Source organism: Nicrophorus vespilloides, unplaced genomic scaffold (genome assembly GCF_001412225.1).
Source record: "Nicrophorus vespilloides isolate i.1.1-1 unplaced genomic scaffold, Nicve_v1.0, whole genome shotgun sequence".
Classification (NCBI taxonomy): domain Eukaryota; kingdom Metazoa; phylum Arthropoda; class Insecta; order Coleoptera; family Silphidae; genus Nicrophorus; species Nicrophorus vespilloides.
The window spans coordinates 1-25,927 of record NW_017097317.1 but is presented as its reverse complement, the minus strand read 5'-3'; the positions used below and the strand labels follow the sequence as shown (position 1 = coordinate 25,927).

At 31.4% G+C, this 25,927-nt stretch overlaps 1 protein-coding gene and 1 long non-coding RNA gene across 2 annotated transcripts; both read right to left on the bottom strand.

The window, feature by feature from the left end:
* Positions 1 to 125: 125 nt before the first annotated feature.
* Positions 126 to 1,388, bottom strand: LOC108559778. The gene is made up of 3 exons (XR_001890946.1): positions 1,304 to 1,388; positions 1,006 to 1,253; positions 126 to 947 (listed from the first exon to the last, which is right to left on the bottom strand). It is a non-coding gene; the product is annotated as an uncharacterized LOC108559778 (long non-coding RNA).
* A 9,668-nt stretch (positions 1,389 to 11,056) lies between these two features.
* LOC108559769 (probable G-protein coupled receptor CG31760) lies at positions 11,057 to 24,826 on the bottom strand. The gene is made up of 7 exons (XM_017917116.1): positions 24,803 to 24,826; positions 24,558 to 24,725; positions 21,410 to 21,519; positions 21,140 to 21,354; positions 13,190 to 13,328; positions 13,040 to 13,145; positions 11,057 to 12,982 (listed from the first exon to the last, which is right to left on the bottom strand). The coding sequence occupies exons 1-7, from the start codon at positions 24,824 to 24,826 to the stop codon at positions 12,332 to 12,334; spliced, it is 1,413 nt and encodes a 470-aa protein (XP_017772605.1). The 3' UTR covers positions 11,057 to 12,331.
* Between the last annotated feature and the right edge of the window lie 1,101 nt (positions 24,827 to 25,927).

Genomic DNA, 25,927 nt, shown 5'->3' with positions numbered 1-25,927 from the left:
TTGGTTGCAGATTGTTTGTAGAATATTCCGAAAGATGTCACTGCTTCTGTAAATTAAATCTTATAAAACTCGAAAAGCAACAAGTATTTAAATTATTATATTGAAGTAATAATATAAGATTCATTCGAGCACTAATCTGATATGTTTATTAATTAAAATTAGAATGTTTTTTTTCTTCCTTCCCACTTCTTCATTTGGTTTCCGCATTACGCGCCAACAAGCTAGCCACTGTCTGTTGAGTCAAAGACAAATACAAAAATAACACTTATTCTTCTGATTTCTTCTTCCGCCCAAATAATTAAAGTAAACAGCTTCTTCCAATAAAACCATAACTTCTTTCTTCAGCATAAATAATCAAAATAAACAACTTCTTCTAACGAAACTAAAAATGTAACTAAGTTCCCAGAAGAATGTTATAAAGTTGATCTTGAATATACACGGATTAGAATAGGTGCAAATGTTAATATGTAGCTCCAATGGTGTCCTCATAATTGATTAGCAAACTTTGGTATTTCACAAATGAGTTGGGGAAATAGCGTCTTCGAAAGTAGCCTGTATTTTCGTATACACCAACTCTCAGAAGAGTTTTGGACATTAATGTTGATCTTGATTATAGAGAGATTAAAACGAGTGTAAATACAGGTTTGTAGCTACAATAGCGTCGTCACAATTAATTATCAAACTTTGGTATTAGATAGTTAGGAAAACAACGTTTTCGAAAATGGCCTGTATTTTCATAAGCACACGCTTCTAGAAGAATGTTGAAAATGAATATTAATCTAAAATATAAAGAGATTAAAATGAGTATAAATACAGGCTTGAAGCTACCATAGCTCGGTCACAATTATTAAACGTTGGTATTAGACAGTTTGGAGAACAACATTTTCGAAAATGGCCTGTATTTTCGTAAGCTTGCTTCTAGAAGAATGTTAAACATGAATGTTGATCTAAAATAGATAGAGATTAAAATAAGTGAAAATATAGATTGATAGTTATATAAAATACTTTTCCAGTATTTTCAATGCATCTAGCATTCAGAAATGTTTTCTAATCTCTAAGTATCATGTTGGAAGCAACAATAGAATCTACAGGGTTCATAGTTGTTATCCATCTTCTTAATGAAGTAATATGTTTTGGTCACTTTCAGTTAAGGTTTCCACTATTTTCATATTGCTATTAAACAATGCTTTCCATTTTTTGGAGAACTTAAGGTCGTCAACTATACATTAGAGGCATGTTGCTATCAGCTCCACCTAAAATAATAACAATTGTACCAATGATTGTTGACAAGTTGACTATTTACCTTTTGCAATTAATGCATATTCTGCACTGATTCAGTATATTTCTTGTAAAAAGATTTCAAGAATTGCAGTTTCTGTTGTATGTTTTCTAAAACAAAGAACTTTAGTAATCAATGGTTATTGACATGTTCCACTAGTACTTGCCTGAAGTGAAATTTGAAGATTTTCCATCCAAGGAAATAGAAGAAGGAAGCAATGGAGCCTGTTGTTCATTAATTTTGCATTGAGAACAATTTCGCCAGCTACCGCCCAGTGGTCATATGTAGATGTGTATTACAACAAGGGCCTAAAACACACATAAACAATGTTCAAACCGGGACTCTGCGACCTTTAAATTTTACTTCTGACAGTAGCTGTCAGTGTAACAGCTGTAACAATAACAGTTCGATGCACAAATTTATTTATGCTCACATTAGTCTCTGTATATTCTAGATTAATATTGATATTCAAAATTCTTCTAGGACTGAGTTTTCTTGATCAAAGTTCATTATCAAAGACGAAAACCTACTTTTTAATCAAAGTTTATATTTGTATGTTTGGTTGCCTGCACTTGAGGCGAAAAATGAATATTCCATTTGTGATAGCTGACGCCATCTGTTAGCCAAATTTCAAAGGTTGTAGTTCAGGCATTTTGGCGCTGCACAAAGTCCACTGCCTTAAAAACGTTATAATTTTAATAAAAAAAACATATCAGAATAGTACTCGAAATAATCTTATGTTATTAATTAAATATAATAATTTTAATGCTTATTACTTTTAGAGTTTCATGCGATTAAATTTACAGAAGCAGAGACATCTTTCGGAATATTCCGGAAGCAATCTGCAACCAAACATACATATAAACTTTGATGAACAATTAGGAAAACAAAGTCTTAGATAATGGCCTGTATTTTCGTAAATATGAGCTCCCAGAAGAATATTATATATGAATGTTGATCTTGAATATACACAGATTAAAATTAGCGTAAATATTAGTTTGTAGCTGCATTGGTGTCTTCATATTTGATCAATAAACTTTGGTATTTAACAAATGTGTTGGGAAAATAACGTCTTCGAAAATGGCTTGTATTTTCGTATACACCAACTCTCAGAAGAATTTTGGACATTAATGTTGATCTTAATTATACAGAGATTAAAATGCTTGTAAATACAGGCTTGTAGCTACCATAGGTCATAATTAATTATCAAACTTTGGAATTAGACTGGTTGAAGAACCTGTACTTTCCATCTCTCAGAAGAGTTTTGGGCATTAATGTTAATCTTGAATATAGAGAGATTAAAACAAGTGTAAATACAAGTTTGTAGCTACCATAGCTTAATCACAATGAATTATCAAACTTTAGTATGAGATAGTTTGGAAAAGAACGTTTTCGAAAATAGCCTGTATTTTCGTAAGCACTTGCTTCCAGAAGAATGTTGAATATTAATATTGATCTATAATATACAGAGATTAAAATAAATGAAAATATAGATTGATAATTATATAAAATAATTTTAGCCTTTTTCTGGGAATTTGCTGAAAATAAACATTTTTGTTTTTCCAGTATTTTCAATGTATCTAGCATTTAGAAATGTTTTCCAGTTTATAAGGATCATGTACGAAGCAACAATAGAATCATGGGTGGTATAGGGTTCATAGTTGTTATCCATCTCCTTAATGAAGTAATATTTATGGTTACATTCAGCAGTTAAGATTTTCACTATTTGCTAATGAAAACTGGTAGTAAAGAATGCTTTCCACTTTCTGGGGAACTTGAGATCATCAATTATACATTAGAGGCATGTTGCTATCTGCTCCACTTAAAATAATAATAATTGTATGGATGATTCTTGACTACTTACTTTAACTATTTAACTATTAACAATTAACAATTAATGCATTCTTATATGAAGACACTCTTTATGTAAAATATGTACTTCTGCAGTTTCTGTTATATATTTCTCAAGCCAAAGAACTTTAGTGATCGATGGTTGTTGCACCATGTACTTCATGGGGGAGGGACTTGCGTTTTGATTCCGCCAACTCATTAAAGCTTAATAACTTTCTTATTAATTGACCAAAACTAATTTATTTTATATCAAACGAAAGCAAAATAATTCATTTTTAGCACAGTACATTAAAAGTTTCAAATATATATGAATGCAACTATTTATTTAACTATTTTTTTCAATTTGCTGTAATACCTTCACGTTTTTTAAATTATTCGATTACCACTCGTGATAATTAAACAATCTAATACGCAAATTAAAGGCTAAACTACAACCTTTCCAATGTCGGCATAGTGTTTTGATCAGTACATCTACTATTAGTTATCAAAATTAAGCATTTTAATTTCATTCTCAATTCAATTTGCGAGGTAATTACATAATCGACCACTCGTATGAAAGCTAAATGTCTCACCTTTCCAACGAGCCTACTTACATCTTCGTGTTGTCATCGAGTCATTCCTCAACAACCCCTTAAGATAATTACGTAACCGACCACTCGTATTAAAGCTGAATGTCTCACCTTTCGAACGCGGCTACATACATGACGTGATGTCATCGAGTCGCCTGCTGTGAGCGGTAGAATGCTTTTTTTCCGTTTTTACAGTTTTTCGTGAATTTCTCGACAACCCCTTAAGATAAGATAATTTATTCAATAGTTGTCCATTCAAGTCCTTTCCTCTCGTCACTCTGCATAATTATCAATGACAAAGCTTTACATGATGATGTTTAATTGTATAAGTTTGTTTATTTCTTTATTGAATTGTTTATAATAGATTCTTAAAAACATTTTTTATATATGATTCGTCCTGAATGATTGCCTGAGAGTTAAATCCTGGGGCCGATGAATTTTCATAACTTAAAAGCTGTGAAAGGTGCAGAAAACTCATTTAAAATCCTAACAGCTTGAACTTATCCAGGACATGGGGCGACCTCTCTAACCAGGACGTCCAGTCATTTCCAACTGGCTTACAGAGAGCGTGCAAATTTGCTAGAAACTTCCTTCAAACTAAAATCTCAAAATCGTCCTTTAAAAGTTACAGTTTACTTTAATACCTTAAAAATTCAAAACTTTATAAATTCGAATTTATTGCAGTGTCTTTGATAGTTTTGCCGATAATCTCAAAATGAGAATTGAATGTGCACGTAGCAAGGATCTGCTTACACTGTTGTCCTTCGGGAATTGCACGAACGTTGACAGTTATTCCTTACGGGAAAATACGGCCGTTAATTTAATGGTTCCATTAAAATATCTTTGTCGTGCCGACGAGGTAGCATTACATTAATTTTGTAATAAATACAAATTGCTGTTCGCATGATTTGTGCCGATGAGGATTAAAATACTTGTTGCTCCATGCGACGACCGAACTTTTTTTTTTGTGTGTGTTTTTTTTATTCTGATTCACTTTAAAACATTGAAAGCGTTCAAACAGATACATTATTCCTAATGATTACACGATCATTTGAGTACGTTGATTGATGATTTTTGAAGACACGATAAATGATAACGCGCATTTGGCAAGGCTTTTACTGAGATTGGAACGATTAAATAAAAATGGGGGATGATTGTCTCTTTTGCATCTCTTGTAGACTATATTAACCATTCTAAACATATTAACAAAAAAGAACATATTTTTTCAGCTAAAAAGTTTAGTAACTGAAATAGATAAAAATAATAGGAACATTTATTTTTTATTTTTGATGAAATTTTTAAAAATGAACTGTAAACTAAAAAATAAATATTTTTATTATTTCAGCTAATAATAAAATAATTAAATTTATTACAATTTTTTAAGAAAACAAATCAATTTTAAGTAAAAATTGTAAATACGTATTTTAAAAACTTTAGAACCAAATTAGAATTGATGTAATTAATAAATTTTATTTACTCTTAATTTAAATAAATTTCTACATATAAAATGTTAAATATAATTACTTTATATACATTTTTTTTTATAAAGGAATAAAACATTACGCTGCATTTATCTTATATTAACTCAATTCTGAATAAGCTTTGTTTAAAATGCCAAAGTAAATCACATTTCCTTTAAACATACTTTTATTTGAAACTTAAAAGGATTCTGTTTGTCACAAAAAAAAAATCCGAGCATTTCACATATTACTGCTTTTCAAAATCCCATCTAAAGCATTAAGCTATTTTAATAGAAAAAAAAATGTTTTAACGGTCAAACAAGCTGTTTGTAACAAACAAAAATTACATCAAAAGGTAGTAAAGTTTTAATTCATAGCGAGTTTAATTTAATTTTTGTTTTTTTTTATTTGTACGTCGTTCCATTTTATTCATATTTTCATCCCCCGTTTTGCATGATGATGACCATCAAAGTGGAAACACCCGGTGACAGAGAACCGTAATTTTTAATTATGCATTTTGAAGGCTCCATAATTACTGCGACGTGCATTTTTACGGGGTCAGCTTCGCCGATATCGCTTGAATATAAAGGGAGGGGGGTTGATGGTTTGGGGAATATTTCACCCCTCGTTGTTATTTTTTTGCTCCTCATTGTCCCCCCTATTAATTTCCTACTTATGTCTCTGGGCGTCCCCTCAGAGACATGGGATGGACCAGGGTGATAACAAACTGGACTCGCGAGGGTGGGAAGAAAAATGAATTCTTCTTCTACCCTCTCCGTCTCTTCTGCTCCACTCTCATCAGATTTTTTGCTCTCTACATCTTTTCTCAGGCGAGAATGGGAATGCGGCGAATATATATATATATGGTCAATACTTCGCAAAAGGGCTGCATGGAACGTGGGAAGTTTCAAAAGAAAGATTGAGTGTGACAGGTTCCTAAAAGTTGCTGCGCCAGAGGTGTATAGGATGGCAGATAAAACTAGTGACAAAGAGATAAGTAACAATAGGCCCATGAAAAGGGGGCGCTAATGTCTAATCCATAGTCGCGATACATGCTGCTGAAACCATTTGGGCACTACTACTACTACTGAATCCGATACAAAATTGATTTCTGCACTGAGGAAATATTATACTACCCGGAGCACGATTCGGCAATAAAATACGATCACCACGCCATAGTCTTTATTAAAATTCCTTCGTCGGGCTTTACATAAATCACGCTTCTTAAACATGTTTACGCTGGTAACAGCTTCACACCGGTTGCCTGCATTTCATGGTCTTCCAATTTCCAACAGTCTTAAATCCGAATGCCACAACAAGGATTGATCCGTCACATATTTTTTTTTTAATTCCTTGGACACGAGACAACATTCCCGGGAATTTAAAAATATAATATAAAATATTAAATTCTTTTTTAGTACTTTATATTGATCACGTTTCAGCTTCTATATTTAAAGTTCTCTGGTCTTTGTCACTCTCACTCCCCAAAATTCCCGGGAAACAACCATATCAATGTAAATATTTTTATTCTTTATTTAAATTATTTATTAATACTTCAATTATCCTTTGACAATTAAAAGTAGCACAATTTCAAGAATTACATAAAACTTTATGTAAATATTTATTTAATTCTTCACTTATTTTTATTATTTCATTTATGAATATTTCAATTATCTAAAGTAAATGCATTCGTTTTGTGCTTTTATGTAAAGCTTCACCATCCCTTGATTATTTTTCATCTCATATCGAATAACTTCATCATCGTAGTATGATAATAAAGTTTATTTGTACGTAATATGATTATACTCCACGTAAATGGAATATAGGGATTCCTCGATATTTTAATATGATTTCAGCGAAATTACATTTATATAATCAGAAAAGGGGAAATTTTATCATATCAACGAAAAACGCCAAAACAAAATTTTTCACAGTCAATATATGATTTTTTTTAGTAATGTAACAAAAATTATTTTACTATGGTTTCCTTTCAAAAGAAATAAATATTTGTTAAAAATGAAAAATGTAATTATTTTTAATTAATTTATATAATTATTAATTAAATACATTAAATTTATTTAAAGTTAATGCTGAAAAAATATTTAAAAACAGGGATCATCTATGTTTTGTAGTGAAAACGTATAAATTCATATCTAAAGTACTTTAAAGTTATATAAATCATTTACAAGTATAATTCTCAGTTGAAAAAGAGTGAAAATAAAAGTACAAGGAGAAAAACATAAACAGAATCCACTTTGCTCTTTTACGACGTTGTCTGAGTCTCTTGTCGCATTTTCGTTTTCCTTTCACCGTTTTCACTTTGCGAACATTCGTTTTAATTGATTAACTTCGTCCGCAGGTCCCCCTTTACGAGTTGTCCTACACAATTTTTCTGTTTTTACTGCTCCCACAACTGTTAAAATAAAACGAAAGATAAATAAATAAAAAAGAAAACTAGAATACAAAAAACTTTTGTTCATGGACAAATGATGGTTTCGCGATTTAGGTAAATACGAGCACGATAGTGCAGTTAACGTAGGGACCTTTAACTTTTATCACTGTTGACGACGCTCGGAATTTTAAGAATTTCACCTTCAACCTCTCAAATATTAAGCGGAAACTTCTCCGTGTCGACGTCGCTTCAGTGCATTTCGCTAAACGTTCTCTTTCGTTTCTTTATTTCCCTTCGTTTTCACCTTGCCCATTTCGACGACTTTAGAATTTCTGAAATATTAAAGCCATTCTTCTCCATGCATGCATACCATAAGCAACTCATAACTTCAAAATAAATTATTCCTTGGATTATAGTATAATATTATTTTAAACATACTCAAAACTTTATTAATTAAAAGTTTAATTTAATTAATAATAATTAATTATAATTACTTACTACTAGGTCAAAAATAATGTTTTAATTTTCAATTAATTAACCTTAATATTTGGCAAAAAAAAGCTTTGAAGATTGAAGCATATTTTATTGTATTAAACATAACTAATACTGTTGCATTGAAGGCTTGGTAAGATTTGACATAATGTAATTTGTCAGTTATATAACAAGAAATAAGTAAGAACTTCTCTGTCTCCGCAATTCTGGTTAAACATCAAAGTGCTTTGCTCCGAAACACGCACATTCCTTAAGATTAAATGACGTCGAACTTATAATTACAAAGTTTGTAGAGCATACTTTTTCTTTTGAAGAGTATCGGCATCAGGTACTCGCTTATGCCTTCACATTTCGCTTCTATCCCCGTTATACGTCGAAAATTGGAGGCGAATTACGACGTATAATAAAGGCTGGAACAGATAACAAAAAAAGAGAACGCACGAATTGATTGTGATGAATACGAGCTTATTTCCGAAACTCCTAACCGCTTTAACTTCTGCCCAGATACGTACACACGCGAAACGAGATAATGTGTGGTCGTGTGCGGGTTGAGCTACAATGAAGTTGAAAACTTCTGAAACTACATAATGGTACCGAAATTGTGCAAAACAAGTGAATATAAAAGAGTGGGTACAGCATAGATTTCAGTTGTAAAAAGAAGTTAAGTACCTTTCATTGTTGCACTATATTATAATTACGTAACTTTATAATTTTTTTATAATACGAAACTTTTTATGCAATTCACACAATCTTTATAAACCGATAACTTAATTACCTTTCATATAACTAAATACATAACAATAGTAACTTACAGTTAGTTATATGGTAATTTCATATAATTATGTTATGTAATAGAATAACTAATTTCAATACCAACGTTTACATAGAACTTAGTGTTTCGATTTAAATCAAATTTTTTCTGCATTAATTTCTTTAATTGTAGTTTTACATTTAAATAAATTAATTGTTAAAAAAAAATATTAAAATTATAAAATATTTTGGCTAAGAAAGAACTTGTACCTTTTATACTTTATTATTTTCTTATGTTATGTAACTTTAACATTAGAATTTCTTGTAAGCATTTTCAATAACAACGTTTACATAGAACTTAGTGATTCTTTATATATACATTAACAAAATTTATTGGTCAATTTCTTAAATTATAAAAGTTGTTAAAAAATATCAATTATAGAAAAATATTTTTAAAAAAATCTGATGATGTTTGTGAAACTATAAATAATTAGAAATGATCCCTTTGTCCTATCTGTATAAATTACGAGGAAATAATGGGATCTTCACTTACGTTTTCAATTAAAAAGGAATTTAATAATCCATCCAATATTGAAGCTCAAAGCTCAGAAAACGTCCCCGTTTTATTTACAAGCGGATGCGGACAAAATCAATTGGAATTGCCGTTCGATGGTTGGACTCGAGAAGGAGCCAATAATTACCTGAATGCGATCCGAAATTACTTACAAACGAAATTACATAGAGATTTTCCCTATTCTCTTTCCATCCACCCTTCGAATCCTGTTACATAATACGATTTTGGTGGAAACACATTCTATGCAAATGCTACACAAATTTATAAAAAATACAGTTTTTAGTTTTATTAATAAATTATTAAACAATTATGTTTTTGTACTGATGAATTAGCGGAATATATAACAAATGAGTAGTGAAAATGAAAAATATGATGTATTCGCCTAAGCTGGGATTTTTTAATTTAATATTTAATGACTCCCGTGTTTGCGAATACAATTATAATAATAGTAATTCCATTAAAAAGAGGGACATAATTAATTTATTATGCCAGAAGAAAGTATTAAATTAGCACACAGCGGGGGATGATTTCCATTAGAGCTTTCAGTGTTTATTTCCTTTTACTGAATTTTTTTTAATGGCTGAAATGTAGAATTTCAAAATGTATTTTAATTTATGTGATTTTTAGTATTATGGAAAATATTATTTTTTTTTTAGGTTTAAGCAGTTTAAATATGAATGTTTATGTTTTTTTGGTTAAGCTTAGATTAGGTTTTGTTAGTCATTATCTAAAATGATCTAAAAAGTTGTAAGATTCTATAGTGATCTTTTGAAAACAGTAAAAAAGTACCGTGATCTACGAAACTATTTAGAATATGTGGTCTATTGTAATCCAATGTAATAGGTTAGGAATAGGTTTTTATAATAATACTATATAATGATATCCAAAATAGCTAACGTCTGTGTTGTCCTTGAAGTTTTTTTTTTTTTAATTTGAAGTATATCGTCGTCTTATGGTGCTCCCAAAAATTATATAATCTGTTAAAACAGTTACAATATAATTGTGTGCCTATACATAAATAGGATGCTCCGAGCTTCAATTAAAATCAATGAAAATGCTTTAGCTTTACTTTTTGTTTCGCATTACTTGCGCCGCCGGATTTAATTTATTTCCTTGTTTTGGGGCGGTCTAAACTCATTATCCGCCCGTATTGCTCCAATTGTAAACAAACTAACGTAGATAAAAGAAACAAATACAAACCTTGCTTTAATCCGGATCAATAATGGAATCAGAATAGCTGTATCTTCTTGGCTTTACATATAAAACATTTCCCTAAATCATATGCATATATATAGGTTTGATTGTGAACAAAAAGAGATTCTTCGATACATTATTATTCAAACAACTCGTCGAAAATTTACCACTTTCTTATTTGTTTCCGCTTAAAAAGGAAAATGATAAATAAAGGTTGATTGGGAAAAACATATTTTTTTTAAATTTATATTATTTAATAAATAATGTGAGCTATATATAAATCATAAAATTATTTCCAAAATGTACAAATTTTTGCCCTTGGGCCAAAATTAGGGCCTTTATTTTTGTTCAAAATAAATAAATGAAATAGATACAATTATTATTATATAATAGGAACAAATCGAAACAGAAAGATAAATGTTAAGTGTTATGGAGAAGAAAGAGTAAGAGGGGACATTTAGATATACCATATATTATATAATAGTTATGATAATATTATCTTAGTTCAGCAATTGTATCGTGATTACAGTTATTTACATATAGACATTTACATATACACAAATTATAACAGCATGTATAACATATAAAAACTCGGGGTATAAAATCTCTGGATGGTCATAACAATCAAATTCCTTAGCGAAATCAACGTTCGTATATATAATTGTAAGTTTTAAACAAATATATCTGTGAACAGACGAGTCAGTTCTATAAACTACCAACGTAACAAATGGGTTGACGTTTTTTTTAGGTATGGGTTGGGGATAAAAAGGGGGATGATATGTCTGGGCTCGGCGTGACATATCTCGAGCGAAACGCTAAAGCTATTGTATACAACATCATATATATACTGGGTGGTTCAAAGAAAACCCCAAATACCTCGATGTCCATTGAACATATAAAGACACACATATACACATCGAATAACAAAAATAGGTATTTCAGGTCGGACGCGGAATGACATCGCCGACTACGAAGAGGTATAACCATTGACATTTTGCTGACAACACCAACCTGTACACATATGAGGAATATTCCGGGCTTAATAAATATATATATATTATTTGTTTGTTGTACATATGCTTATTACATTAATATAACTAGAGATTATTTTAAAAACACGTGAACTATTTGATGCTTATATCCAGTTAAATCTATCCTCAACATATAACACCAATACATTGTTTAGGAGTTACGCGCATTATGCTGCAGATTAAAGGTATCTAGTATGTTAGTGGAGTATGGTTTATGCAAAAGGTGGCTTGTACGGATTGTATCTCGGGATTCTCATTAAAAGTGTGTCACATATATTTAGGTATGCATTAAGAGAAACGGGATTATCCCATTCGTGTAAATCTAAATTTATCCAATATTTGCCTACTAACAAGTTTTTGTTTATATATATATAAATATATTGTTGATTAGTTTCGTAAACTGCCGCGTTTGTACGCGTCCAATGCATAATGGAAATACCCGTCCCAAAATTTACATTAACTATTATATATTATAATGATTACACAACAATCAATGGACAAAGTTTGAATGATTACATCTCTTCGATTTTCTAATAACGGGTTTGTATGTTAATTTTTTTTTCCCACTAAATGATGGATGATTTAGCATTTGATAGACCCTGCATATATATATTTTCATATATTAATATGATAGTCGAAAGGAGGAGAATTTGGGTGTGCTGATAGCTCTAAATCGGTATTGACTCAGGTTCAGGTACAATCTTTCGTTATTACAGTTTCACACCCTTCTAGTACTCGTTTAGACTGTGACCTCCTCTGTGAATCGACTCTTATCGTCCAGATTGATGACGATGGCATGTGTCCTGGCGTGGCCGGATTTAAGGACCCGTCCGTTCCTGCTACTAGCGCTATCGATGCTGGATGCTGGAGACTTCTCCTCCTTCAACTCGATGGATGTTTTCGATGTAGTATCAACAACTGGTTCTATGAAAGATGTACCTGCTTCCTTAACTGTGGATGTAGATGGCTCCTTATCATCGATGTCAGCAAAAGAAACGCTTTGTCTTTTAGTTTTTATTGTAACCACTGGTGGAGATTCGATATCGATGCTGGTTTCTTCTGCGATAGTTTCTACAAATTTCGGAGCTTTCTCATGATCATGTCTACTAGCGGCGTCCTGCATTGCTGTAATTTTCGAAGCCAAATGCCTATTTCCAACTCTCATATTCTTCTCCTTCAGTAATTCCAGTTGGGTGTACAAACGGATGAATTCCTCCTGAACATCGTGTTCAGTCATCTTGGAGCATTCCAATCCTGCGAGCGATGAGTTAGTGCTAGTATACTGAGAGTTTCCGGATCGACTTTTTCCTAAGAACTTAGAAGCGTGGGTCTTGGACATCATTCCTGAGCTTTCATCGGTCTTATCGTGTCCTTTGAATACCATATAAGCCTAAACACAAACAATTGACTTACCCATAACCAATCTTTAATGTATAAAATACTTTACCTTGCTTCCGAAGATCAAAACGAGGAGAAGAGTGATGGTCAATTGAGTGTGGCAAAAGAATATGATGTAGAGGAGGTCTGGATTGGCAGGTTTCTGCAAGAACAACCTAAGAACAGAAATTGTTTCCGCTCTTCACATCGAAATACTTACATGGATACGTTGAGAAACACGTTGAGAAGAAACTCATTGTAGATAGCCATAGAGATGAAGCGGCTTTCGTTGAACTCGGACGGGGCCTTCCTCACAACAATGCAAAGCCGTATGCCCCACACCAGGAACACGACCTCCACTGAAATACCCATTCACGTATTGATTCATTGCAAACAGTATCCATTCACGGGAAAAATTTATACAACAACTACAGAAAATTTCGCAAACAATAACAGAACGAAAAAAAATGGGGAGAGAGAGAGAGAGGAACAAAATATTCATCCGCAGACAATACGGTAAAAAAAATATATTTTTCTCGTTTTCAGAAGGATCAGGTAAATTTTTCACATTACAAATATTATTTAGCTTCAGCATTTCCAGTGAAAATTGATGATTAACTATGAATTAATTTAATTAGATTATTATACTAATAATAGGTTGTTTTGATATAATGTATGGGATACAACTGTAATGCTATTAATACCGCAAATCTGGTTAATTGGCAATTTATTCGGATTCGGTACTGCATAAAGGATATTTGTGAAAATAGGGGAGTAAATAATGTTGTGCAAACTATGTAGGCGCATTACAAGGTATTAATATGGGCCTGTTTAACTACTACTCTAATCATTCACCCCAAAGATTGATAGCACCACGGCGCCGTTGCACAACGTGATTGATCATTTATGGCACAACCCATCTCCTCCTTCGCTTAATTAATAAAACTTTTCCGAAAATTTAATAAACAACAAAGAAAAAAGTAACCTGACGGAGCAACAAGAAACTGGAAACATGCAAATTTTTCAAAGCCCTCGTTTTATTAATTAAAGCAGAAACGTGGCTTCATCCGCCACAAAAACATGTAATGAAAAGTCTTTTCATAATTTACATTACATATATTTTAAATGATCATAAATAACCATTGTACTTTAAATGTTAATTAGATTAAAACTTATAAAGTATTACAATCATTTAATTTTGTTAAAAAGAATAATTAAAACTTATTGAAAATTTTTAAAAAATTACTTAGATGTTTTATTAAGGATTTCTTCAAAAAGAAATCAAAATTAAAAAGTGAATCCTATAACGAAGGCTGACATAAAGCTGATAATCTGCTGATGAGACTAATTCATAAAAAAATGAACTGTGGAGTTTCTCCAAACTAAATTTTGTTTATTGATACAAAGCTGATAATCTGATGATAAGACTAATTCATATGGAAATTGAAGAAATTTGACAGTTGAGTTTTCTGAATCGTAATCATATAACGAAACATGTGTTTATTGATAAAAAGCTGATGACGAGTTGATAATCTGATGATGAGACTAATTCATAAGAAAATTGAAGAAATTTCACAGTGGAAATAATTGGTAAAGTAGAAAATGCGAGGTAAGGAATCGAAGGCCAATTTTCCTGTTGATTTATGCAGTTTAACTTGGAGTAGAATAGAGAGAGAAACAAAAAATGATGTTGAAGCTAGAATAGTCAGATTATTGATCCGAATTCCTTTTTGTATTTTCTAAAAACTCATCAAGTGTGATAATAATAAAAGCAGATCCATCCCCTATTTGCAATGAAATCTGCTGAAAGCTGTTGAATGCTGAAGGCAAACCGATTACAATTCCGCAATTGATTGATCCGCCATTAAAAAGTGTAATTGAAAATGTGTGACTGGATTCGAGGAAGTGGATGGGTTTTGGAAATTTCACGGTCGCAAAGATACTTTAATTGGAAAATGCACCAAAAGGGACGGGCCGTTGCGCAAAAGGGGCGCTGACCTTTGTGAGCAGAATAGACGGGAACAGCAATATTTAGTGTCGAAATTAATGAAATGTTAATATTATATGTTTTAGTTCCAGCGGCCCGTGCCAAATGAAATATGCACGCATGGTGACGGCTTGATATGCATTGCGTCATCAAATCATGTACGTTAATAGAGCTTCGGTGAAGTTCCAACATTGAGAAAACCCATGCAAATGTTTCCGGTAAATCCGGAAATTATTGTAATAACCGTTTTATAATTAGCAAGTTGTATATGTTCATTTGTATATAGAGATTGTAATTTTGTGGGAGCAATTAATACTTTATTAAATGGGAAAGCTTGATTTCAATAACAGTTATTTAGTGCGTTTAATTAATATAGAATTTACTGCGAATAACAACATTAATAAAATACATATTAAATTCCGTCATCAAATTTGAACTTTATTGATTGACAAATATACGATATTAATATTTGACTATTTTTTTTTTGTTATTTTAAAACAAATTGACAAAAAATAATTTAAAATATTTCAATATTTTTGAAAATTTTTGGTTAAACCGCAAATACATTTGACGTTGATTTTATCCTTTGCAAATTGTATATAATAAGAATATGTCCTTTTCTATTAGTTGACTTTTATGAAATTATATATATTTATTTTGTTGTTTTTATTTTGTATGCTTTTTTTAAAACTGATGCAATAAACACTATTATTAAGAATATGTAAATGAAACTAGCGAACTAAGATAAATTAAGTGTAATATTGTGTAAGGAAATTGTGCTTTCTTAGAGGGAAAGTTTTATTTCAATAAAACTTCTTTACTGCGTTTAAGGAAAATAGAAGTAACTCGTGACAGAAAATAATAATAACAATAAAATATATATTAAATCTTCTGGAGATTCATGGCGTAATATATTTGCAAAAAATATTACGGGCATAAACAAAAGTAGTTCCAGTGCGCACCGAATGCATGCCGAGAAGTTTTTCCCATAATTCACCTGTTACAAAGTTGCTGTATATTTTTCACACCGCACAAAACCAAATAAATTTTTACGGTGCGTTGGGCCTCGTTGATGCGTCTTTTCATGACCTTCTTCTCCGTACGTTCGCCGTTCTTATTAATACTGAACTTTAGAGAGTGCGGTTTTGCAAACACACAAGAAAAAATGAGATTTAAAGTTGCTGGGCGCCCCCGAAGTGCACTCTGGAGGGTAACTCGAGATTAGAATAAACCGTGAAGGAGAAATAAGTATAAAAAAGGGCATTCCGACCATGATAATCACTCTTCAAGAGGAGGATTCCAAACGGACGACAGGAAGTCGTCACCCTTAACAGATGCGACAGGGGACGGCGAGCAGGCGTACATACACACATATACAGGACACACATAAGGAAACAAGGACTAAAGAGTGGAAGGGAAAAACACACGCAGAGTGAGAGAGCCGGAGAATGGAATGAAATCCTCCTCTTTTCTGAGGGGATTAGAAAGGGAAACATTTACAATGTATCCCGTTGTCTCAACAATTTTACTAATGGTAAATCCATTGTTAAATCCTTGACAGCTCAGTTCGCTTCCTCTCCTCAGAAATGAGATATACAGCAACATACCAGTTCTAAATAAATCGTTATTTAACATGATCACTTCGATGTAATACATTATGAAACAAATTAAATATATTACAAATATACAAACTTCGTTCGTTTACAAAATATAGTCAATTCCGCTTAATCGAGACAGTGGTTAATCAAGACAGTCGCTTATTTGGGACAAAACCTAAAGAAAGGAAACAAAACCGAGGAAATAACAAATGTAATTTCGGATAATTGGGTTATAATTTATTAATATTTTATAATTATTACTCAATGAAAATGTAAATCAATTTTCATATTTAGACTGTGGATAATAAAAACATATTTTTGTGTTAAATTTATTATGTTGTTATTATGAATGAAATTGTGTCTGTAAATCAAATTGCAATACTTCTCGGATATAATGTATATTTATTCAATGATCTTCGAAGTTTTCCGATCACGTTTAGTATTTACATATAACCACAGCGCATATAAAATTCAATAACAGGCGTATTTGATAAAAAGGTCGCAATGCACGTGCAATACAGGAGGATTCGATTCGATATGGAATAATCAAATGAGCATTTCCTCTTATTCGAGGTAATCAATCCCGCTCGAAAGGAATCCTGCAGCATTATTATTCATCTTGTGCAATTGCATTCCACTCAGGAACACGAAAATAGTTCAGGTTTTATTTTTTATCGATACTTACGTATAATATGTTTGAAAGTTTCACGTGCAAGGTGCTTTCTTGAAATTTTCTACTAACTAAGTTTTATATCCAATCCCATTCAACTTTTGTATACATATCTTATATGCTTATAACTACTATTTTTAATAATAAATCGTATATATTTTTTTATCCAAATTAACAATATATGTATGATAATTGGAAACTTGATATTTCGGTTTTCGAAGAATTCGGTTATCAAAAATAATACGTTTATTAAATGTTCTTTCTATTCCCTATAAATATTTTCTGGTAAAACATGTATAACTATTGATAAATTGTAAAAAAAAATAATATAACCTATATATGTATAAAAAATGTTAGTGAAAAGTAATTTTATAAATTCTATAAATATTCTATAAGAATCTATAATTTGTTGATCGCAGGTAAAATTCATGGTATAATTTTGTATATGGTATGCAGGTGGGTGTAAGAAGAAGAATGCTGAGGACGTAATACCTTATGAAAAATTCAGATAATTGAGCTCCATGATATGCGGAGGCTTTAATAATTTTATAAGCGATTGCGAATTATTAAATAGAAGTTTATGCGGGATGGGCCTGGGAAGGTCCCGTTTATTAATAATTCAACATAGTTTAGAGCAAACACAAACACCCGGCGGACTACACATTATATCATGCGGCGTCGCGACGCCCGGATTCAATCTTTAACGATCATATTCATAATCCCATATATACGACAGAATTTTATCGATGTTCACATCCAATGTGCATTTTTCAGAGAGTTTTTAATCTTAGGATAGGAAAGATCTGGATTTATACCAGGACGCAGATGTTCCGAATATTGCATGAAAATTTGAAAATTATACCGCTGTTTGTTAGGAGATGAAGAATAAGACACCATTCAAATAGCTTCATTATCTTTATGATGTGAGATGAACAACTCAAGATTTTCCAATATTTTTACTTCAAACTTTAAATTAAGTAATTTAGAAAATTTATGTGCATATAAAACTTCTAGAATTTATTAATTAAATTAATTCATTTATTTTATGAGACAAAATATTGATAAAATGTAAAAAATAACCTTGAACAAAGTTTTTTCATCGAAAACCTTTAAGTTTCACGAAAAATAGAGAAAGGTTGTAGCTATTTTTTTTACGAAACATCTTTGTTATTTGCAATATGTTTTTCGTTTCAGCAATTCCTAGTCTATCCTAGCCAAAAGGTTCGACAATGATTAACAATCTCTCCTCCTTAAAATAGATTGCTTTGCTCTGACATAGACAATCTTGATCCCAATGTCTTCTATCCCAACCTATATATCCTTCAGTATGCCGACAAATCTTTACTACTTAAAATATCAGTAGAATACAACTAACTTAAAATAAACCATTCTTTGTTCATTTAATTTATTATAAAATTGATTTAAAATAACAAAAAAAAAGTTTAATTACCAACTTCTGTAGTCTGTAATTGCTTTTATTTATTTTGTTTTCATATACATATTTAACTTATAATATTTAAAAGTGCTCCCACACTACTTTTGAAAACTTTTATCTTATATATCTTTCTTTTTGACATATTTTTCAAAAAATAAGGATAATCCGGATTTACATTTTAATTTGTAAATCTACAGAAATCGCTAAATTTTTCAATGTAATTATTTTCTTCTTCATCAATCTATCTCATACAGATAAAAATTATGAACTGTTGCTGCCAATCCTTTATTATTTTTAAATTATTGCTTATTACATAACCGTACACTGTATAAATTATGAATCAATACAAACATTTACAATTTTCAATTAAAAACCTGTGTTATCTATCAAAATTGCTTCTTGCGTTAATTTTGGGACACCCTATATATGATGATGTATTACAGAACTGTACTGAAGCATTTAACATGTATATTCATAAGTTTCGGATTTATATGCTCCGGGCATACTTTACCACTTTCCTGATTTATATCGGACTTATTATTAATCATCGTCGAAGTTTTCTTGCGAGACTCGTAAAGGAATGAGATAAAAGGAAAGTCGTTCGACCTGTTGATACAACGCTGTAATTACGGAAAATGAACTTGACTGTAATTTAATGGCTTCTATTCTTAAATGGTCCATTATTTTGAAATATACTCAACCGAGCGCACCTTCGAATTCCAAATTAATGTTAATTTCAAATGTAAATTTCGCGAATATCTCAGCATACATTATTTAAAAAAAAACAGTTTTTTATACTTTTTTTTGTATTTAATTAACTATTTATTATATAATTAACATTTCGTATAATGGAGACATCAGTTTTAACATTAAAAATAACTTTTAATTTAATATTTACATATGTTTCAGTTTACATATATATTTTTATATTAATTTCTAGTATGAAAAAATAAAATCGACCAAAATATTTCTGTCTGTCTGATTTGTCGTGATTGTTAAAAAATACAACAAAAATACTGACTTTATAATTCTTTAGTTAAATGTAAATAATTATAATGTTTACTTATTCAAAATGAGAAACGTTGTTATATTGAAATAAGCTAATGACTTCGTGTTTTATTCATTTAAGAAAATTATAATTTTCACTGAGAGATGGAACTTTCTTGTTTTATTTGCGAATTTTGTTGCTTCATTCATGTTTTTTCTTGTACAAAAATCGTACAATATTTGATTTATATACAGCCATACTTCAGCTTAAAGTGGCTTCGGTTTGTCCGGATTCATAATAGTCTGGTTATATAAAAAAAAAACAAAACTTTTGAGTAAAATAAATTATTTTATTATGTATTTAATATCTTCATTAGTCTGGATTTAAACAGTCCGGGTGAAATTGATTACCCGCACTATGAGAGGTATTGTTGTATATTTAAATAATTATTCATTTTAGAGAAATACAAATTTGTAAGTGAATTAGATTTCTTTATAAATATTAATAAAATTTTATTTTTTGTGATTCTATCAAACAAAGTTTTATAATAATATTTTAATAAAATTAGTTTATTTTAATGTGTTTTAAAAGACTAACAAAAGGTTAAAGGTGAAGTGAAAATATGTTATTTACATGCATGAATTTAATCAATCAAGTCCAAATGAGTAAATTCGAGGGTACGATGAAAACTCTTGGATAATGCTCCAAAATGCAATAAACATTCCTAATTGTCGGTGTTGCATTCGGAATGTTCCGGTGCAATTTCCCTAATGGCAAATCCATTGCAGAATCCTTGACGGCTCTTCTCTCACTGTCTCTCTTAATCTCTAGCTCTTACGAGTAAGAGAATAGCTAGCTCTTGGAATAGTTTCATAATAAATCTGGATGTAGCTGAAATTTGTAGCTTAACCATCGACCAACTAAAATTACCCATCGCCTAAGGAATTTTCATTTCGGATTTCAAACGCGCCCGACACCAAAACTGAACTAGCATCCAGCAGTGTTGGCTTCCTGTATAAGAGCCACCTATGAGCGCGTGAATGGAGAAGAAATGAACTGCATTATCCGGGATATGGGCAGTAAAGACGCTCGCAATAGATTTTTATGTGACTTCTGCACGTGAACCATTCCTATATTTTTTGTACCTAGATTATCTTTGCACCAAGAAGTTGTTTCTAGACTTTTTCTTTATTTGAGCTAAAAAAATTGTTTGGATCAAACAATTTACATTTAAGCTAATATCGTTTGCAAATTTCATTTGAAACGATCCTTTTGACTTTCTATTACAGGCGTCGTTCATGTATTCTAATTGCGAATCAACTACAGTTCAACTCCTTCATAAATTGGATCGAGCTAAATGAAAAAAAAAACGGATTTATCTCCTGTCTCGATTATCTTCAAGGATTATAGTGAATGGAAACATTTAACGATTTCAAAAATATTTCATTCAGATTCATACCATTATACCGAGAAATTAGGAAAATTTACTTACAAATACTGAAGGAATGGTCCCACCAATCAGTGCGGCACAGGTAAGCCTTCAAATCATCAGCAGTTCTTCCAACAATCACTATCGGTGGAGCTACAAGAGTTCTGATCATCAGAAATACAGTGAAGATGGCAACGATGATTCCCAGACGCTTCATCAGATTCATATCGGTGATTTTGACAGCCTTGGCGGAGCGGACGCGAAAAATAACCGAAATCCTAAACAAAATTACAACATTGCATAACCTATTATTTCTTTTTCAGCATAACTCACCTCCAGGTCTTCAACATCAAAGCTCCGTAGGTTAAAGAAAAGCCAATCTCTCGAAGCCAGATCCTTGCAGTGCAGGTGTACACGCTCGGCCTTGGATACATGACGATGATCTTGCAACAAGGGTAAAAAAACTTCAGTTGATAAATGTATTCACTTCCTGAAAGTTTCGTAACTTCGAAACAAGCACAATTAACTATTGTTCTATTAAAAAAGAAAAATAAATGATCCTAAAGGAAACAACATTCACTCTTTTTATATTGAATTTATTTTACGAACTAAATTTTGTTCATCATTTATTATAAAAAAACTATTTCTTTTCTTGTCTCAAAATGTCAAGACTTCAACCTAAAAACTGAAAATCCAATTATGTAGACTAATTCATAAATAATCAAACTGAAAGTCTAAAAAAAACATTACAAAACAAAATTGAAGATAAAAAAATTAACTCTTTGAAAATTGAATTATATAATTACAATAATAGTGTATAGAAGTAGAGATTTGGAATTGTATTATTACAGAAATTTGCTTTGAAATGTATGTCTTCAAAACTAAATCAATTGACTTGAAATTGTGTTAAACTCATTGTTAAACAAAATGATAAATATCAAACGATGTGATTAATATTGTTAATAAACGTGATGATAATAGTCTTTGAATTGATCAGCTACGTTTAATACATGGACGGTAATTGTCGACGGGTAATAAACGTTAATCCAACATTTAATCCAACACTGAATTACGGATCTCGACTCATAAATAATAATCGCATGATTTAAATCAATTAAATACGATATAATTCCCATGCGTTGCTCAACTGAAAGATAATGGAACGAAACGGTTACAATAAATATTATCGTTTGAATAATTGCAAGCAAATATTTGTTTTATATCCATAAAATTCTAGTATAATTCGATAAAATACTCGTAAACTTGACCAAACTTCAGATTGAATCTAATGTTTCAATTTCATCCCCCGATTTTTATATATATTTATATATATATATTTTATTAAGAAATAAAAGAATGACAAATCCGAGTTAAATAGAGATGGATATAAAAGTTTTATTATTTTATTGTGCACCTTTTTTTTATTTCATTTCCTATAATACTTTTGCTTTATGATTATATAACGAATCGTAAAAAAGAAGTAAGTTTAAGGATAATTTAATTTTTACTATTTAATTGAAATTTCAAATAAATTTATCCTACATTTTTTTCATTAATTAATGTGTATGTAGATACAAAAAAGAGAACTAAATGTTGTAATAAAAATTACAAAGTGATTTAAATATATTTGAAAGAAAAACCAGATTGAAAGCAAATATCTGGAGGATATAAATGATAAAAGGAGATTTATTACCAATGTTTTTTTATTTTTCATAATTATATTTTTTATGTGTCTTATGAAAATATGCAATTTTATTAAATAAAAATAAATGGAATTTGTGTATCTATATGTGTCTCTTTTTAAAATATTAAAATCGAATTGCAGCTCTCTTTGGGCACATATGTGACTACCCCTATATTCAGTAACCAATGCGATGGAAGACAAATGTTTTCGATGTTCTTTCTTGATATTTTTCGTCTTCTTGATGATGATTGTTTTTATATTCAACATTTAATATGTTGAGGTTAAATAATGAAAAGCTATATGCATCGTAAACTGAATAAAATTTCACAATGAGCAACGATTTAAATAAGTAAAAAAAAGATAAAAAAAAACTGCGAGTGGGATTGTTTTCGTTCTCTCCATTAATATTTGATTCAAGCACTTAATTTGAATGCAAGCAGAGAAAAATAAAATGTGAAAGCGAGCTAATTGAAAACTCGTGGGGTTGAGAAGGGCTCCGCCATTTAATTACGCGCATGAGGGTGTATCGATCGACGACGTCCGCGTTCCCTTTGTTTTCTTTTACTTGTGTTACTTGTACCTTTTCCATTCTGCTGCTTCATCGATGAGATCAGACAAGGATACATAAATAAAGGACAACTGATGCGGTTCTGGGAAATTCCCTTTGACAGTCCCTTTAGAACGGCCGTTTCACCTGTCCAGACTAGGTACCGCGGTATACGTTCAATGCTCGAACAAGCGACAAACCTGTTGTCCTATGGTAACGGAAATAAACATCACCACAACCTATTTCATTTCCATCTCTGCTAAAAGCTGCTTTTGACGTTCTGCATCACAGGTGGTTCTTTTTTTTTCTCTCCCTAGTTTCACATTTTCACCCACATAACTCATTTGCCTAAACTACAAACTCCGAACTTGCATAGTAAGTACAAAAACCTTTCATGTATGAATGTCTCATTGAACACGCCACAATTCAGAATACATATATATATATATATCTGCGTCAAGAACAATTTAAAATAAAACACGTAATTTGCCAATAGAGACCAAAAAACCTGAGTCCTCTAACTGAATTTGGAATATTAATTAATTAATGGAATTGTGGCTTTATTAGGATTTTTATCGCTCGAAAAGTCTAATTTTCTCAGAAACTATAATAAATAGAACGGATCCATAAAATGCATATGAAAGTGGCATATGCTATGGTTTTATCCATAATAATATTTTAGTAACTTAAAAAAAAATTGAAAACTTCCTTGTGTAGTAGGAATTTATGAATAGGCGCAAAAAAATAGCGCAAACTACGTCCCTCACGTTTGAAGTTCCTTAACAAACTTCTTAAAAAGTTATGTTGTCTTAACACGTGTGAGATGAACAAAAGAAAAAAGCAGCGGTAGCATTAATAAGTAAAGGGAATGGATGACGAGGGATAATTCGCGCAAAACAATGGTGCGAAATAGAAAAAGTTGTGATTTACGGTGGATGATGTGGTTTCCTTTTTTTTTTCCTTGTCGTCGTCGTATTCGTTTTTTTTTGTGTGTGATTCAATTAGAAAAAGTTCCGGAATCGCATAAATTCCCGGTCCCCCCTTCATAAATATTACAATTGGCTGACACCCCCGGCGTCTCCGCTGCCACCGCTCACCCTTTTGTATGTCGAATGCCGCACCAGTAATCAGAACAGCAGTCACCTCCACCCCCTCCGGGCGACCCTCCTCACGAACTACTCTTCGCTCTTCGTTACGTAATGAGTATCGCGCGAAGCAAACGCCAGTAATTAGTGGTTGAAAAGACTCACCGTGCAGTAGACGAGGAACGCGCCCAAAGTTATAACCCTCAACAGTACGGGGCTGGCGGCACGTACGACCTGGAACAACCAACATTTGGTGAGTGATTTAATTAAAAATGTACACGTCGACAATCTCAGTATCAAATGCAGATCATCTTCACATCCAGCTGGGACCATCTACAGTTTAATCTACAATGAACAACAACTCCAATTACTTCAAAGTATTATTATATATACAAATTCAAAGATTTTACATTCATCGGATCCCAATTCCCCATTCTGCGACATTAAATTCCTCAACAGAATATATATTCGAACAAGAAATATTAATGTTCGATAGGGATAGATGTATTAAATATATTGTCAGAGCTTATTTCAACACATATTCCATAATAAGTACATTATTATCTATACCCCTGTAAGTAAACTAATGTACAATGATATCAGTCTAATACTTTGACTATCAATATCAGGATAATTACTAGCTAAATCTTTAAAATTTACAAGGATTAAGCAATACTTAACCAATCTTCTAGGTGTATTTATATCACGTTTGATTGCAGCATCCCCATTGTGATTATATTCCAGCGCAGCAAGTGGATTTCCATAGATTTTTATTTCTGAAGACGGCAGTTCCATTGGATATGTGAATGTATACGACGCAGCCGGAAACCTTCGGAGAAGCTCCGATGAGCTTGGATTTCTTTCTATTTACTCTCTACATCTTCTCCTTTTCGTTTTTTTTCTACCCTCCCAATGCCAGGAAAGCGCAAATCTGTTCAATACTACATCAATGCTGTTGATGCGTTCGCTGAACCCGGTCCATTCGCATTTCAATGTTCCACCCCCTACTACCACCACTACACTACGCTTCATCCCTTATACGATTTCATTAAAATTTATGATGAGGTAGATTGTTCTTTTCCAACGCAATAATGTTTTATCGACGACTCGCGATGCTCCCCTAATTGCAATTCCTAAATTGCTGATATCGCATTCTTACGGTGCCAAAGGATGCAACACGTCTCCAGACCAATTTGACAGTGGAAAAGCTGTATATCAAAAAGGGAATTACTTTCCAACCCGCTGCTCAGGTATAATGAAACTTTTTTTTATAGAAAAATGTTGCTTTTGTTCAAAAGTAAACAAAATGTGTATATTTTTTTGTAGTTTGCATTTTTAAAAAGAGCACTTCAATTTGCATTCCCTGCATTTTTCATCATTTATTTGGAATGTTAAATAAACACGTGCTAAAATAAACACAATTATCGTACATAATATAATGAATACACACTATTATAATTGGATATACTTCTTTTTTTTTATTTTGCCCTTTTCATGTTACATAAAACAAATGAATAATCTGCATACTGATGTTA

What these genes read in the sequence shown, in the direction of transcription:
- LOC108559769 (XM_017917116.1), bottom strand. Translation starts at nt 24,826, where the DNA reads ATGGGGAATTGGGATCCGATGAAT. An exon ending in CGTTCCTCGTCTACTGCACG is followed by an intron (nt 21,520 to 24,557) that starts GTGAGTCTTTTC and finishes CCTTGTTGCAAG; the next exon opens with ATCATCGTCATGTATCCAAG. An exon ending in GGACCATTCCTTCAGTATTT is followed by an intron (nt 13,329 to 21,139) that starts GTAAGTAAATTT and finishes TGGGTATTTCAG; the next exon opens with TGGAGGTCGTGTTCCTGGTG.